The 18,139-nt window shown below is 41.8% G+C and overlaps 1 protein-coding gene across 2 annotated transcripts; it reads left to right on the top strand.

Annotated features, from left to right (window-relative positions):
* The first annotated feature begins 41 nt into the window (after nucleotides 1–41).
* Nucleotides 42–17,793, top strand: PSMB1 (proteasome 20S subunit beta 1). 2 transcript variants are annotated; one of them, XM_068551391.1, is made up of 6 exons: nucleotides 42–207; nucleotides 4,696–4,803; nucleotides 7,638–7,719; nucleotides 10,157–10,286; nucleotides 16,349–16,455; nucleotides 17,506–17,793. In XM_068551391.1, the coding sequence occupies exons 1-6, from the start codon at nucleotides 95–97 to the stop codon at nucleotides 17,689–17,691; spliced, it is 726 nt and encodes a 241-aa protein (XP_068407492.1). In that variant the 5' UTR covers nucleotides 42–94; the 3' UTR covers nucleotides 17,692–17,793. The 2 variants fall into 2 exon arrangements, with proteins under 2 accessions (XP_068407492.1, XP_068407493.1); XM_068551392.1 differs by lacking the exon at nucleotides 4,696–4,803.
* The last annotated feature ends 346 nt before the right edge of the window (nucleotides 17,794–18,139 follow it).

The following is an 18,139-nucleotide window of genomic DNA, read 5'->3' on the forward strand; positions in this document are numbered from 1 at the left end:
AGCGGCCGGAGGCAGCGCCGCGGAAGCCGGAAGTGGCGCCATTTCCGGTAGGGGCCGCCATCTCGCCGTGAGACAGCAGGAGCGGAGCCGCGGGATGTTGTCCTCGGTAGCCGCGTACTCGGGCCTGGGCAGAGACCCGGCCATGGAGCCTCACAGCGCCGCGGGCCCTTTGCAGCTGCGCTTTTCGCCCTACGCTTTCAACGGAGGGTAAAGCCCGGAGAGCCGCCGCTTCCTCCTTCTCCCCCCACCCCATGTCCCTGCCTAAGGCTGTCGGCATGGCTACCCGGCTTTGCCCCGCCAGCCGCAGGCCTCCCTCTCCGTGGTTGCTCGGTTCGATCTTGTTCCTCAGGGCTTCACCTTACAGGCCAGTCACTGGGTCTCGATGTGGACGGGCAGGTTTGCGTGGACAGGAGGTAGAAATTGGTATCTGGGCTCTGCTCTGGAAGAGCTTTAAAAATGGACCGAACCTTTCCTTACTATCTGAATGGGTTTCTCGCGCCAGCAGGCAAGGGGCAGGTTGAGCACCTGAGATGAAAGAGGGTTGATTGGCCGTGTCGTTAGATGTAGTTGTGTCTGCAGCTAAATCAAACTACTTCATCATTTTCTGTTATGTTAAATAGCGGGTAGGATTAGTCGGCCAGACTTAGTTTCATAGATAAGTGTTTATTTTTAAGGGTTAGCGTAAGTTCAGGAAAAAAAATACTCAGAAGGGGGACCTTTGAATATTGTATTCTTGCATGTTGCATTCAAGTTGTCTTTTTTTTTTTTTAGTTACCATCTTTATCTTATATAATACTTTTTTCCTTGATAGTGCACTAAAAGAATCAGGGTTGTGGAAAAACACTCTGTTTAGGACTCCTAACAATGAAGAGCTGTATATTTAAGCACTGATTATAGTTGACCAACCAAACTTTGTACTTTAAAATATCCCCACCCAATTGGAACAAACGGATGGTCCTTTAAGGCAACCAGGTTAATTAATCAGGTCCTTATGGATTTGAAATTTTAATGCAGATTTTTGCCGTATGTTGCAAACAGGGTGGAAGGCCATGATTTTAGCCTTGTTTCTGCTACTAAAGAGCAGTGTGGTCTTTGGGTACCCCTCAACTTCTTGAACCCAGATTTCCTTGTCTTTCTTAGCTACTCATATTTTGGCGGGGGGGGGGGGTGGGCGGGAGGAGAATCAAAAGAGAAGCATTTTGTAAATTGAAAGCAGTTACCTTTTTTAATCCTCACGATGACTGAGTGTTAGATGGTATATGCCTCAATTTTACAAATGAACCTGGGCCCTTAGAAGTTAAATTTTTTTAGTCACGGAGCTGGTGTGAAGTTGAGCCCCAGGATTTGAATCCATAGCTGTGTTGCCATGGAGTTTATGTATGCTTTTATTATTGCACTTCTAAATATTTCCTATGACAACTAATGAAGTAGTTATACCACAAAATGCGTTAATAGACCCATTTCATGAGGCAGTTGCAGATTCTATATAAGACTTATAAGGTATTCAGCGTTCATTATTCACTTTTTAACCTTTGTAATCCAATTACTGCCCTAAAGTTAGTTGCTGTGGCTTTCTCATTATTGAATTACCTTTTCTCAGTCTTCGTTCTTTTTCTTTAATATTTACTCCTGCTGGCTCTTGGGCAGCGTTTGCTTCTACAAAATAAGACTTAGTCCTGTGTCTTTTTCTATTCTCACTAAACGTGGTTAAACTCCAGTTGGTGAGCCTCCACGTTTGTCACTGAGTGCTCGCACGTGTTTCATTTATGGGACGATATTCCCAAATCTGTTTCTCCAGTTGTACCTTTCATGAGCCCCTCGATTCTGGCTTCTTAAATACAACTTTCCACCCGGATTTTCTGCCCTCACCATAACTTAAGATATTAAAACAAAAAGCAAACTAATTATTCCTCTCAGTCACTTCTTTTTTTTTAAACATCTTTATTGAAGTATAATTGCCTTACAATGGTGTGTTAGCTTCTGCTTTATAACAAAGTGAATCAGTTATACATATACAATATGTTCCCATTTCTCTTCCCTCTTGCTTCTCCCTCCCTCCCACCCTCCCCATCCCACCCCTCTAGGTGGTCACAAAGCACAGAGCTGATCTCCCTGTGCTATGCGGCTGCTTCCCACTAGTTATCTATTTTACATTTGGTAGTGTATGTATGTCCATGACACTCTCTTACCCTGTCACATCTCACCCCACCCCCTCCCCATATCCTCAAGTCCATTCTCTAGTAGGTCTGTGTCTTTATTCCCGTCTTGCCGCTAGGTTCTTCATGGCCTTTTTTTTTTTTTTTTTTTTTCCTTAGATTCCGTATATATGTGTTAGCATACTGTATTTGTTTTTCTCTTTCTGACTTACTTCACTCTGTATGACAGACTCTAACTCCATCCACCTCATTACAAATACCTCCATTTCATTTCTTTTTATGGCTGAGTAATATTCCATTGTATATAGGTGCCACATCTTCTTTATCCATTCATCTGTCGATGGACATTTAGGTTGCTTCCATGTCCTGGCTATTGTAAATAGAGCTGCAATGAACATTTTGGTACATGACTCTTTTTGACCTATGGTTTTCTCAGGGTATATGCCCAGTAGTGGGATTGCTGGGTCGTATGGTAGTTCTATTTGTAGTTTTTTAAGGAACCTCCATACTGTTCTCCATAGTGGCTGTATCAATTAGTCACTTCTTATTTACACTGCTTATAATTAGGCCATCATGCTGCTTGTCAGAGTTTAAAATCTTGGATGTCAAAATTGGCTCTTCCAGCTTCTAAGACATTTTGGTAGTTACAGAAACCTGTACAGTTTGTGTGTTTATGTTTTTTGGATTTACCTGTTTCTTCCTGTTCACGTCGCTACCTTCCTACTGCATTAGTCTTACTGAAAGAGTTTCCATCCTATTTCACATATAGTGTTATTGTCACAGTAGTCTTCTTAAAACTCCACTTTGCAGATGGAACTTTTCTCATTCTGCTCGTATAACCTTTGGTTCCTCACAAAAATTCCGAGATCTGTGCTTTTCCATGTGAGAGCTTCTGCGGTTGGATCCGTCCATGACATACGCCTTATGCCACTCCGCTTGTATACACAAAAAGGGACACCTGAATAAGTTGTTTGAATGTCCTGTTTGAATTATACCAGTTTTCCTTTATTCACTGTTCATGTTATGTGCAATACCATCCTTTTCTACTTGGGACTTCTAGTGCCATCCCACCTCGGTAAGAATAATGGCCGAAGTTTTCTGAGCGCTTATGTTCTGTGAGGCACAGTGCAGGTGCTTTATGTGGGTCATGCCGTCTAACTCTCACAGCCACCCTTTAACACAGCAGCTGCTGATACCATCAACTTGAACTTGGATGATTTGTCCAAGGTCACAGAGCTGTTAAGTGGCAGGGACGGGTTTCGGGTAACTCCAGAGCCCAGGTTCTCAGTGATCACACTCTGCTGTCTCGTGCTTATGCCACAAGGATCATAGCTAACACTTTCTGGAGGACCAGTTATGTGTCAGGCACTGGTATGAGGGGTTAACAATTATCAACTCATTTAATCCTCTAATACCCAAATAAGGTAGCTACTGTTATGATCTCTGATACATATATGAGGACACTGAGGCCTTGAGAAGTTAAGCAACTTACCCACCGTCTCATTACCTGCTAAGCAGGAGAGCCAGACTTAGAACCCAGACGGTCTGCTTTTAGAATTCATGCTCTAGGCCTCCACTAAACTGCTATCATGAGCCACACAGCCACTAAGGGAAAAGTTTGTTCTTTGTTGGTCCATTTTCCAACGGATATTTGGGTGTCTTCCTGAGTGCAAGGCATTATATAAAGACTTGGATATAAAGAAATGAAAAACATTAAGCCTTTGGACTTCCCTGGAGGTCCAGTGGTTAAGAGTGTGCACTTCCAATGCAGGGGGCAGGGGGTTCCATCCCTGGTGAGGGAACTAAGATCCCACATGCCGCTTGGCGTGGCCAAAAAATAAAAACTACAGAATTAATTTTACGGGGGTCGGGGGTGGTGGTGTGATGAATTGGGAGGTTGGGATTGACATGTATACACTGGTGTGTATCAAATGGTTGACTAATAAGAACCTGCTGTATAAAAAAATAAAATTAAAAACATAAAAAGGGGGATAGGTTCTTAAAATGAGCAAAAAATATATGTATATATTTATACATACGTGCTTATGACTTTTATGTGCAAGAGAATATAGATTTTTAAAAAAGAGAAAACAAGATAAATTTAAAAGAAAAGAAAAACACTAAGCCTCTCTTCCCTGAGCTCGGATGGCTTGTGTTGTAGTGCCACTGTCTACACCTAACTGCCCTTCCACCCCCCCGGCGGGCAGGGCCATGGCCTTTGGCTGCTTTATAGTATCGGTAGATGTTAATTTTTTGATGATGGTGATAAGTTAGTGATTTTTTTCTGTTACCTTCTGCTGAGGAGCCTGTAGCTCTGATTCAGGTTTGTGTTTTTTACGGAGTACTTAATATTTTTTTCCCGGATGACCTGTAGCCAGGGATCCTTTCCCCTGATCTTTCCTCTTCCGTCTGAACCCTGCACTTGCTTACGTCTAGTATATTTTATCCCAGTATATGCTGTGGAGCATTCTCATTTTGGGAAAGCTCTTGTTACCATCCAGAAGAATTCATGAATGTTTTGTCTTTCTCTTCCCCTCAGTACCGTATTGGCAATTGCAGGAGAAGATTTTTCAATTGTTGCTTCTGACACCCGACTGAGTGAGGGGTTTTCAATTCACACGCGGGACAGCCCCAAATGTTACAAATTGTAAGTAGATATTTCTAAGGACGTGCTCTCAGCATCTCGTGATTTAATACTGCAGGAGATTTAACTTCTAAATGACTTGTTGCATGAATTTTTAAATTGCCTGTTTGGAGCTTAGCTTGCATTTTTGTTAGGAAATTGTTTTCTAATAATTCAGTATGTAATCTTCATGATATTTGCCATATCTAGGTACCAGCAGTGTTTTTGGTAACTTAAATATTTTTTACCTCAACGTCTTATGAAAATTTCAAATATACGACAAAGGTAGCATAATTTTGTAGTGAACACTCACACACTATCACCTAGATCTTATCAGTATTTTATTATTCTTACTTTATCATACATATTTTCATCCTTCTATGCATCCATTAATATGTTGAAATTTTTTTTTTAATCTGCACCTTAAAAAAGAAAATAACCTGAAACGTGCAATTCAACCATATTGTAAGCAGTTGTATCCAAGGTTCACAGTTTTAATGGGGTGCTTATATTCTTTCTAAAACATAAGAAAGTCATGTGTACGGGGGAAGAAAGTCTGCATAAATTACCTAAATGCATCTTGCATGTTAGCGGTGTTTGTACTCAACGTTTTTAGACACAGTTAAAAGTGGTGGTTACGCCTGCATTGGTCCACGAGATCGTCTTAACCTTGAATTGTAGCAGGGGTGGACTGATGAGGTTCGGGTCCTCTGGGTGGGCCTTGCGGTGCTGCAGGGCGTGGGCTGGCCCACATCTTAACCTAAAGGACAGTGACCTTGTCTTCATCTTCCCAGTTCCCTTTCTGTCCACTTCTGTCTTTTGATACCCCTTTCTCTTCTCCAATTTGTAGTGCACCCATGCTATAATTTTTCCTTCTAAGTTGTAACTTTTATAATTTGAAAGTAGTAACGTCATAAATACAATTTAAATACGTCATTTTATATATATTATCCTTGTGCAAGATTCTGCTCATCTTTGTAATGTTCTGTTTTAGTTTGTGTGCTGCCTAAGTGAATACCCAGTTTTTTTAAATGAAGTTCTTCAGGTATATAGAGACAGAACATTAATGACTTCCTGTGTTCCTGCCGTGCATCTTTTGCGCTAGACCATACATGCAGGTGAATTGCCTGCGTGCCCCTGATCCCATGCCCTTTGGGGCTGACCTAGAGCCAAGTCTGCCTCTTCCTCACCTGTTGGAGACTTACATTTCCTCTTTATTCTTTGCATAAGAACGCCTCTTCATTTATGTACCTGGATATTTGGCAGAATCATTCGGAAGCTCAGGTTTTGTTCTACCCTCTTGGTACTGTCAACTCTTCTCGGTAGTATAGGCAGTGAAGCCTTATGGTGTATTGGGGGGTCCTTGGCTCAGTGCAGTGAGGTTGGTTGTAGGGGTAGATCAGGAAGTGCGGGTGATGCCCCTGGAGGTGCCAGTGGTCTCCGCAGCTGGACAGGTACGTTCTGTGTGAGTCATCCTTGTATTTCTGAAAGGAAGGGTATCATGTGGCCTCTGCTGATTATTTCTTGATGAGATTGGTTTGTGTTTCCTTATACATGTCAAGACTTGGGAATTAGTTTTTGAGACATAGATGTGCCAAAATTTTATCTGTTTCCCTCTGGTGGGCATTTGGGTTGTTTTTGTTTGTTTTGTTTTGGAGAGCCATTAAAATAATATGTATACTTGCACACAGGTGAACCTAGAGTATATCTTTGCAAACTTGCATAAGTATATCGACTGGATGAATTTCTAGCAGTGGAATTATTGAGTGAAAATGGTGTGCATTTAAATTTCTACTAGATACTGTCAAACGAGCCTTCTAAAAGCTTGCATCAGTGTATACTCTTTGCCAGCATCTTGAGAGTACACATTTCCCACCACGTCACCAGCATTAGGCATTTTTCGTCTAATAGGTTGAAATCATCTCGTATTTAGATTTGAATTTCTGATTGGCGTGGAGGTTCTTTTATATGTTTATGGTGACTCGTGTCTCTTTTTATGTGACTTTTCATATAAGTTACCCATCTTTCCATTGTGTTTTTTTTTAATTGCGATATAATTGACATATAATAGTTTCAGGTATGCGACATAATGATTCTGTATTTGTATATATTGCAAAATGATCACAGTTAGTCTGGTTAATATCTGTTACCACACATAGTTACGACATTTGTTTCCTTGTGATGAGAACTTCTAAGATCTACTCTCTCAGCAACTTTTAAATATGCAGCACAGGCTTATTAACTGTAGTCACCATGCCGTGTATTACATCCCCATGAGCCATTGTGCTGTTAATGCTTTTCATATTTTTAGGAACCCTTTGTAGAATAAGGAAATTAAAATTAGACTTTGGTGGTATGTACTACACATATATTTTCTTAGTTCTTTTTTTTTTCCTTTTTGGCTACGCCGAGTGGCTTATGGGATCTCACTTCCCCGACCAGGGATTGAACCTGGGCAACGGCGCTCTCGGTTCTTTTTTTTTTTTTTTTTTTTTTTAAAACTTTGTTCATTGTATTTTTATAGAAGTTTTAATTTTTTATGTAATCAAATTTATAAAGCTTTTCTGTGTGGACACTGGATTATATCATATGTAAATTGGCTGCCCTCAACCTAAGGTTGTAAAAAAATTCAGTCATATTCTCCTTAGTCCATTCATAGTTTCATTTATTCTTTTGAGTGAGATGCTGGGGTACAGGACCTTCCCCCCGCCTCCCCCCAAAAAGAGCTAACTAAATAGTTGTCCCATTACCATTTGGTGAATGATGGGAATGGGAGTTTTCAATTTAAAATTACCCAAGACATGTTTTCCTGTACTGTCAAACCAACTCAGTTTCCTGAAATGTGGTTTTCTTTACAGAACAGACAAAACAGTCATTGGATGTAGCGGTTTTCATGGAGACTGTCTTACCCTGACAAAGATTATTGAAGCAAGACTAAAGGTAGATGCTTTTGTATATGTCTACACTATGGAAAGCTAATAACAGTTCTTTAGACTCTTTTAAGCGTGCATCATGACTTGCTCAGAATAGCTGGAGAAGAACTAGTTTAGCAGGTGAAACTATCACCTCCCCTGGAAAGGAAATGATACTGTTGCTGCAGCATCATCGAAGTAGCATAATGTGAAACTACAGCAAGTCCCTCTTGTTAAAATACATGTACAGTATAAAGTAAAGGATTATCTACCTTTTTTGAGGCAGACTGGGAGGGGTTTCTTCTGAAGATACTCTTCCCTCAGAAATGAAACAAATCTGTTTCTGCAGAGGAGGCAAGCTTTTAGACCGAAGCCTGGTCTGGAGTACCGTCAGCTGACGTGCTCTCTTCATAGCACTGCACTGTTGGCAGGAGCAGGGGAAGAAGGAACAAACCAGCCGTTGGCGCTGGAGGCACGACCCACGCCATTGTCACCACCTACCCACGCCGTTGTCACCTACCCCTCAACAGGCTTTCGTTGGTCTCTAGCTGAGGAAGGAGATTTGACCCAAGGTGGATGAGGGTGGAGGAGACGAAGAAAAGGGTGGTATTCGGAAGAAGTAAGAGAACGAGACAGACTAACCTGTTTTACAGTTTTTAAAGGGCTGACACTGCCTGCATGTCTTCCGTGGGAGCTGGGGAGGCATAGAAAACAAAGGAATGCTGACTTGATGAAAGCAGAGGCCCGTCTGGATTTTCATTATCGCCCGTGTGCATTAGCAGTGTTTGCTGCAAGTGGTTTCAGGGAGAATAGGATAGGTGTAATTTGGACTGTACTAAAATGGATTTTATCTGTAATAATAACCAGTAACTACTCTCTTAGTTGGTAACAGTATAGGGTTAGAGTAGGATTCTCAATCACCATGTGTCAGTATTCAGAAATGTAGCTCTGTTGCTTAATCAGTTATAGCCTGCTGACATTTTTTAAACTGCTGACATTTACAGTGTCAATATTATATGCTGTTAATTTTCTTATTTAATTTTGTAGGCTACGTGTCGTAATTTTTAATTTAGTAGTTGGTAAGTCCAGCTGGTACATGAAAAAGTTAGTCGGGTTGGTCGCGTTCTGTTTTGCCTATTTGTGAATAACCCTTAAGATTATGAGTGATGTCACTGGAGTATGTAATGAATTTGTTTAACTGATACTTGCTTTCTGAATGTGTAGAAGTGATTTCATTCAGCATTTATCAATTGTTAACATTTATTTAAAACCTATTTATATTGAAAGCTTTAGTGACTTGTATTTATTGATGTATTTGTATGATTCCTAATGCATATTTTATAAATGGCATTTAGAGGACAAAAATAAACATTGACATGGAGAGTAATGTTTTGTTAATAAAATAAAACAAGCAACAGTGAGTTCAACTCAATGTACAGTCCTTGGAATTTTTCTTTCATATAGTATTGTGTAGATGGTGAGGTGAATAAATGTTGGTGCTTGGTTTTGAAATGAAATGAAATCAAGAATTTTCTTTATAACCGTGGAAAAAATGTTTCTATACACCGATTTATCCAAGTAGCTCATTTCTCATCTTTCTTCAGTATTTGTCATTGTTTGATTTTATAGTACTTCTTAGGTTTCTCTTTAGAGATGTTTGCTATGTAGCTGACAAATTGCTGAACTTAAATTTATTTTATTGGATAATTTGGGATTCCCAAGGATGTAGTAAATCTAAGATTGGAAATCACTGTGTAAGATGCTATTTTGGATACTTCTGTTCTCCATGGTAGATGCTCTAAGGATCAAGACCACTGTACTGTATTCACACACAGTTGGGGTGCTGCCCTCATATCTCACAGGTATCTACTCTGCAAAGAGAGCGACTTACAGCTGAGTCTGATCAGGAGTTAGCATAGCAAATATCTTCAACTTTATGAGCCATTTGGTTTCTGTGGCAACTGTTCAACTCCGCCCTTGTGCAAAAGCAGACATAGACAATATGTAATGAATGAACGAGACTGTGTTCCAATAAAACTTTATAGAAACAAGTGGTGGGCTGGATTTGGCCCATGGACTTTCCTGACCACTGTCCGTTCGCAGAGTGGAGAGCTGGATTTGGAACACCCTCTCCAGGTCGCCTCTTATGCTCTGTTTGTGTATATTTGCTCTGGAGTTAGCAGTGCCTGGGATGAGGATGGCATGGAAAGTAGTCTTTAAACCAAAGAGCTGAGGGCAAACTTAGCATTCTTTCCCACAGAAGTGTTTGTAGCCCCCCAAAATGATAGGACATAATAAAGTATTATTTTATTTTAGTAGTATTGTGTTGTTTGATCATGAAAGAAACAGGCATCCTTTCCCGCTTCACCAAGATAGGCTTTCATTCTTTTCAATTTACTGTTCATTGTTCTAGTCTTTAATATACTCTGCCCCTACATGCCTGTTATTTTTGTTAATAATTGCAGATGTATAAACATTCCAATAATAAGACCATGACGACAGGGGCGATTGCTGCAATGCTGTCTACAATCCTGTATTCTAGGCGCTTTTTTCCCTACTATGTGTACAACATCATCGGGGGACTCGATGAAGAAGGTAGGATGTTTTCTTTCTGGATGATGAATGGGGTGGCATGTCTTAGATGTGTGTCTTTCCAACCAGAGTTGAAAAGAACCAGATACCCTCTTCCCAGCAACTTCATTTTCTCATAATTAAAGCAGTGAAGAAACTGAAGCTGAAAGGGAAATAAATGATTATCCAGAGACACACAGCAAGTGGTGTATTAAGTGAATGTTGGGCAGTCAGTTGTTTTACTATTTTCTCAAGATCTTGCATGAATTTGATAGTATATTTAGCATTTTAATCTTACAGAAAGAAACCTGACTTGGAGAAGCTTGACCTAAGTATGATGATTCTAAAGTAAGACAAACATACTTGACTTCAAAAGGTTTTTTTGAAAGTAATGTGTTAAAGAAGTGCATTTCCACCAGTGTTTTTGGATCATTTTTAAAATCCCTCTTTGATTTTCTGTCAGAGTCGTACCAGGAGGGCCAGGGAAAATCAGCATTGTTACTTGACATTTCCATGCTGTTTTTGATCCAAAGCATGGATCAAAGGGCAGCAGTGTTTTTCACCAGGTCTGATTTGAATTGACTTTTAGTTGCTTCCAGAAATCAAATACAATCTCCCAGGACAGATCTGTGCTGCCTTTTAGAGTAGTCCATTGTAAAAAGAAGTTACAGAAATGTCTTGGGTATCATTGAAACGAGTCTACCTTTCTGAGAGGGAAGGTTTCTGGGTAGGATGGAGTCAGGTTCTTCTCATCTCCTCTCTAGTTTTTCCTCCTGTCCGTTTCTGTTCCGTAGGTTTTTTCTTTGTTCTCCCTCTCTCTCTCTCTCTCTCTCTCTCTCTCTCTCTCACCTCTGCCCCTGTATGTGACCTCTGGGAGCATTCTCATCATTTTACCTACCATGGTTTATATGAGGACAAATTAGGTTGACACAGTTTTTTCAGGCTTTCAAACTTGCTTGAAAACTAAGAGAAAATATAAAGCACAGAAATGGTACATAGAAATTAATTACACTTAACCTGGGTAATTAAATTCTAGCCACAGGTTAGCTTGCCTAACCCAGCATGCTGGGCACTTCTGGTGCCTTTTTTGACTTCAGTTATGTCTGCCTTGAATGTTGTCAGGTCAATAAGTTCAGATTTTAGCAATATTAGTAACAGCTGCCGTTGAATCTCAGCAGCCGGACAATGTCCTTTGAGTCTTCCTGAGCGTCAGGCTGATGGGAGAAACCTCATGTGTACTGAACGGCAGAGCTTAAGGTTTGGATCTGTTTGACTTCAGAGCCCTGTGCTTTGATTTCCACGTGATTACACTCTTGCTTGTTTTGGTGGTATTCTCAGGCATTTCTAACCTTTTTTTCCCCCCTCTAATCTTGTCTGGTTTGATTTGATTTTTATTCTTTAGAGGAATTTATGTGTGTAGTAAAGCCATCCTTTGCCTTCTTTTTCTGTTTCCCAGGACAGTCTCCAGCTCTTTCACCCGTGCTCTCCTCGTGCTTGGTTTATTTCCTTGTTTGGTGGTGTGCATCTCTAGAGAAATTTCTGAAGAAAGGAGTCAGGAGACCTTTTTGAGTCTTTGTTTTTCGAGTCTTCTCTGTATCCTAGTGTTGTGAGAGGTTACAGCGAGGCTCCTCGTCCAGAGTCTTTTCTCATTTCCTTTGTCTCCTCTGCCTTCTTCTTGCCTCTCCTCCTCCTCCTCTCCCAGCCCTGCCTTCTCCACAGCCACCTGGGCTGTGATCCCATAGGTCCTCATTTTTTCCCCTGCGTGTTGTCCACCTGTTTATTTTTTTGTTCTGCTCTGAAGATTTCCTCAACTTCAGTGCCTCATTCTTTACTGAGCTTTCTATTTTTGCCATCATTAATTTCCAGGAGCTTTTTCTTATTTGTTAGCTCCTTTATTTTTATTTTAAGTATCCTGTTACTGCTAGATTTCTTTTGTACTTCCTTTGAAGTTTTCCTGTGTTCTCTACATTTTATCCAATTGCTTTTTTTTAGTGCATAATTTGATAAGTTTGGAATATGTATACACCCACTGAGACAATTTATTCCTTTTTAAAAAAATTATTTATTTGTTTTTACTTTTGGCTGTGTTGGGTCTTCGTTGCTGCACACGGGCTTCCTCTAGTTGTGGCAAGCAGGGGCTACTCTTCATCGCAGTGCGCGGGCTTCTCATCGTCGTGGCTTCTCTTGTTGCGGAGCACGGGCTCTAGGCGCACAGGCTTCAGTAGCTGTAGCACTCGGGCTCAGTAGTTGTAGCTCGCGGGCTCAAGAGCGCAGGCTCAGTAGTTGTGGCGCATGGGCTTAGTTGCTCCGCGGCATGTGGGAAGAGATCTTCCCGGGCCAGGGATTGAACCCCTGTCCCCTTCATTAGCAGGCAGATTCTTAACTACTGCGCCACCAGGGAATCCCTCAGATTGCTTTCTTCATCTTGTTTATTTTTGGCTGCTGCCTTCTACGTTGGAGGCTTCCTTCAAATTTCTTTTGAATTTTGGCCGTCCATTTGTACTGAAGAATGATAATCAAAATCTGGTCATAAAGGTCTGCACTGATGGAGCACATCAGCTCTCCATTTAACACTTCTGTTTTTGTACCTGCCTTTTACCTTGTCCGTGCTTAAGCCTGGTGCCTGCAAGTCCAGAGCCTCTGCTGAAGTTTTGAGATTTTTTTTTTTTTTTTTTTTTTTGGCTGTGTTGGGTCTTCGTTGTTGTGCGCAGGCTTTCTCTAGTTGCGGCGAGCGGGGGCTACTCTTTGTTGCGGTGTGCGGGCTTCTCATTGCGGTGTCTTCTCTTGTGGCGGAGCATGGGCTCTGGGTGCGCAGGCTTCAGTAGCTGTGGCTCGTGGGCTCTAGAGCGCAGGCTCAGTAGTTGTGGTGCATGGGCTTAGTTGCTCCACGGCATGTGGGATCTTCCCGGACCAGGGCTTGAACCCGTGTCCCCTGCATTGGCAGGCGGATTCTTAACCGCTGAGCCACCAGGGAAGTCCCTGTTTTGAGATTTTATTTCCTGTCTTTTGTGTTGGTGGAAGTGGGGCTCTGTTCCTATGGAGACCCTCAGGACACTGGGTCAACAGCTGACTTCAGGACACAGTCAACAGCTATCTACTTTGACCTCTGTGCCCTTACCTCGCCAGTTGCAATCATGCCCTCTTTTAAAAAATTTTCCCCAAGTTAATGAGGGCTTTAGTTTTTCTGTAATGAAGACAATAATGCTTATAGAAGTCAAATAGTACTGGGAGATACAAAGATAAAAGTAGTAATCCCCCAAAGCCTGTCCCTAGAGATAATTACTATTCAACTTCTAGCGAACATGCTTTTAGATATCTTGGTATGCACACGTGAACACTACATAAGTAGGATGTAGTTTATACGTTTTTCTGGGACTCTACAGTGGCTGTATTATCGCTGAGGTAGTTTTATGCTGGTGGATGAAGACATGCGTATGATTTCAAGGCTGACATACGGGGTGGAGCTGCACCGTAGTTTCCCCACCAGTCCCCTGAGGGTCATGTAGGTTGTTTCCAGTTTTCTTAATGTAAACAATATGACAACTCCTGTACATACAATTTTGTGTACTTCTCCGACCCTGCTTATCTCCCTGGAAAAAATTCCTAGAAGTCGAGCTTCCGGGTCGGAGAATATCTATATGTTTTGCATTCTGCTGGCACCATGGGCTGGGCCTTCAGAAAGAGTCCTCCTGCACTCTACCAGCAGCGGTGTGAGTACCTTCTTTTATTTTGGGGTTTTTTTGGTTCTGTTTTTGCATCCTAACCAGTATCAGAATTTTAACACATTCTGTGTCTTTGCCTAGTAAATACTTTGTTGTTTTAATTTATATGTATTTTTTGTTTATAGAGGTTGGGTGTCTTCGTGTTTATTGCCCTTTTCACTTCTTCTTTGGAGACTGACCCATGTGTTAATCTTTGCTCATTCCCTTATTCGCGGGTTAGTCTTTTTCTTAACTGATTTATAAGAACAACTGTGTTAACCCTTTGTAATGTATGTGGTAGATACGGTGCAAGAGTGTTCTTGGTCTCTGCCCCTTTGGGATGTGTCTTTAGCTACACACAAGTTCCTGAGTTTCATCCAAATCTGTCAATCTTTTCTTTATGGTATTGAGTGTCTTAACTTTGTTAGAAACGCCTTCCACACCAAAGGCTTACCTGTGTTTTTTTCTAGGACTTGTCTGGTTTTATTTTATTTTTTACTTTGAAATCATCGCACTTTTTAAGAATTATTTTGATGAGGAAAATCACTTTATACCTACAGTCAAGACAGCCTTCTGCACTCATGTTACAGATGTCTCTTGCTTTTTCTAAGGGAGTCTTTGAAGCTGTGGTCTTGGGTACATTCCACTCTTTCGTTTCCCTCAAAGCTGTTGTGTGTGGTTTTCTGAGATTGGTTTGCCTTTGGGTAAATCTTTTGAGCCTCATTTTACTTGTGGCCTATTGGCCTCATGAGCGATACGGTTGTTCCTTCAGCTTTATACCTCAGAGCGCTTCTTTATGTGCTGAAGTTAGTGGCCTTGCTCGCTGTGACCTTGTTTCTTGTTCTAAGCTTGCTCCCAGCAGAGCACTTCTCCAGGTTCTTTCAGGTGCTGCCTCCTCAGCCGGGTTAGGGTTACGGTTATATCTCCGTAATTCTGCTGTGGGAAAAATACACACAGCTAACGCTGGCAGTTGTCCATGGTAGGAAGAAGATTGTCCTTATCTCGCATCTCCCAGGGTAACTACTGGAGTGTTTCAGTTATGGCATAATGTGTTTTAAAAATCAGGTGTGTCACTTTTAAGTCATACCTTATAAATGATCCGTGATTTCTCACACTCAGAACACAGTTGTTTTTAAAAGGCCTTTTTAAAAATTAGTCACATGTATTCTTTGTAATAAACTCAATACCAAAGCATATAAAGTGATCCGCTTCTTTTCTTGTCTGTAATCCCACAAAGATGGATAACTACAGTTTACTTATTAATCTTTCCATACGTTTTTGTGTGTATATATAAATGGGTGTACAGTTTACTTAAGGCCTTTAAACAAAAATAGGACTGTACTCTGCATACCACAGAGCTCTTTATTTTACATTGTCCTACGGATGTGTCCCACAGACCTGTCTTCCTCTTCGTAGTCTGCACATTGCTATCTTGACATATCATTTTCTGCTAATGGATTTGGTTGCTTGTAAGTTTTTGCTCTGTAAGAGATACAGAAATGATCTTGTACATATTGCTTTGTGTGTTTATGTAAGCATTACTTGTAGGTAAATCTTAATTCTGTAAGTGAAATTACTACTGGGTCATAGGGTACGTACTTTTTCTCTCTACTCTTCACTGCGGTGCACGGGCTTCTCATTGCGGTGGCGTCTCTTGTTGCGGAGCACGGCCTCTAGGTGCGCGGGCTTCAGTAGTTGTGGCTCGCGGGCTCTAGAGCGCAGGCTCAGTAGTTGTGGCGCACGGGCTTAGTTGCTCCGCAGCATGTGGGATCTTCCCGGAGCAGGGATTGAACCCGTGTCCCCTGCATTGGCAGGCGGATTCTTAACCATTGCGCCAGGGAATTCCAGGGAAGTCCCTGAAATTTCTTCTTAATTAAATTGATGTTTTTATGGTGCTGATGCTAAAGAGTGTGCTTACTGTTAGTTTAAAAATACACGGTAAGCTTCCATGCTTCTCCCATGCAGCACCAGGGAAACCTGACACTTGTGTCTGTACTGCAGCTACACCAGTTAGCTTTTTACGAACGTTGTGAGGAGTTTGGTGCAGAACTTAGAGCAGGACCTGTGATTGTTAACTAGTGAACCTGTGAGACCACATACATAGTGGGAGCCACGGCGTGGTATTCGGTGATGGTGGCTTGAAGAGAGCATGAAGCCCCTGGTGGCAAACACCATAGCGGACAGGAGTGGGCAGGTGGGCCTCCGATTGCGTTCTGAGGGGAGGGGAGGGGAGGGGAGGGGAGGGGAGGAGCAGACTGCACTTCTTCTGAAATTTTAGCCAAGTTGATAGTCCATTTTGTATCACATTTTGATTAGATTTATTTTTACCACGATTTGGGAATGTGGTCAAGATGCATCCTTACGGAGACTGTTTTCTTCTTTAAGGGAAGGGAGCTGTGTACAGCTTTGATCCGGTGGGGTCCTACCAGAGAGACTCCTTCAAGGCTGGAGGCTCAGCCAGTGCCATGCTGCAGCCCCTGCTTGACAACCAGGTAATAAGACTGCGTCCAGGGCTGGTGGCATTAACACGAAGTGCCTTCCTCTGCATTCTCTTCATTAGCTTAGGGGAGCGCAGAAGTCAACGCTTTCTTGTGATTCACTGCTGAGCTTGCTTGGCTGATGTGCCCCACCCAGCCTTCTTGTCTCTGTTCTACTGGTTCTCCTGCCGCCACTCACTTCCATGGCTCCAGCTTCTTCCCTGTTTTCATGACTTCGAAGGCGCTTCTGTCTACAATGGTTGGTCCATGTTTTTTGTTCTCCTCTTGCCATTTTTACCTGAAATCATGAAAATGCATTTCTCCCCCAATCTCACCATTTCTGTGTCACCTCATTTTGTATTCTAATTTCCAAGTATATCTTTAATTTGCCCCCTTTTCTGTTAGTGCTGGCTGCATTCAGGCTTGCATGGCATCTTGCCTGGATCATTGTGTTTATTTCCTAACATCCTGTTTGCCTCCAAGCTTACTTCCCTATTTCATCCTCCTTGCTTATCTAAAATGTGTTATGTAATATGTAGTTACTTCTGCTTATTGCTTATCTGCCTCATCTCCTGTCGCTCCGTATTCCACTCAGATCCTTGAAATGATGTGCCTTCCCATCTCCATCCCTTTGGAGATACCACAGCCTCCGTCCGGAACGTTACTCCATCCTTTAACTCGTTTATCCTTTAGCACTCCTCTACTCAGATGTATTTTCTGCTGAAGCTTTCTTTTCTTCTCCCGGGAGATTCAGTTATGACAGCTTGGGGCTCTCCTGGCTCTATTTTCTTCTTAGTTTCAGCACATTCTGTAACGATAGTTTGCTTACATATGTTCACCCCTCTACTGTATGCTTTTCAAGAGCAGTGGCTTTGTCTCAGTGGATATTTGTCAGGTGTTAGGTATGTGTAATTCAGCCAGGTCTGGAAATATTTCAGTTGAGGGACATTTGAAGTTTGTGTGATGTGTTCATTTTGAACCCTGAGACGTGTGAAAGCCTTGGGGGAGACTGGACTGCCTTTGTATGGTCACATGATGCCTCATCCAAGTTTTCTGTCCCACCAGGTTGGTTTTAAGAACATGCAGAATGTGGAGCATGTCCCACTGTCCTTGGACAGAGCCATGCGGCTCGTGAAAGACGTCTTCATTTCTGCCGCCGAGAGGGACGTGTACACTGGGGACGCACTCAGGATCTGCATCGTGACCAAGGAGGGCATCAAGGAGGAGACTATGCCCCTGCGGAAGGACTGAGTTCTGTGCCGTTGTCCTTGATCAGTTCAGAACTGGTTAAGTTTGTACCTGGGGACTGTTGGACCGATCTGTTTTATTAAAGAATAAAACCCCAAGCACTTACTTTGTTATGACTTGTTTTCTTCCAGGACAGAACTAGGAAGTAGAATTTCTTTTTCCTTCCATTTTCTTCATTCTTCCTGTATTTTTCTGTCCTCCAGAGCTGTTTTGTATTTTAAGGATACAAAATCTTTTAGCTTTCATCTATCTGGAAAAGTTCACTGTTTTGATCAGCTTATCGTCTTACAAGTAGTCAGCCCATCTCATGAAGAGAGTGTTTGTTTGGAATTTATTTAGTCCACCCAGCTTGCCTTGAAGGGCAGATTACCTTTAAACCATCTCAATTTTATTAAGACATTAATGGATGTAAATACAATATGTTAAAATTTATCATCCCTGGGATTGTTAA

The sequence above is a fragment of the Eschrichtius robustus genome, chromosome 9 (assembly GCF_028021215.1).
Source record: "Eschrichtius robustus isolate mEscRob2 chromosome 9, mEscRob2.pri, whole genome shotgun sequence".
Taxonomy (NCBI): Eukaryota; Metazoa; Chordata; class Mammalia; order Artiodactyla; family Eschrichtiidae; genus Eschrichtius; species Eschrichtius robustus.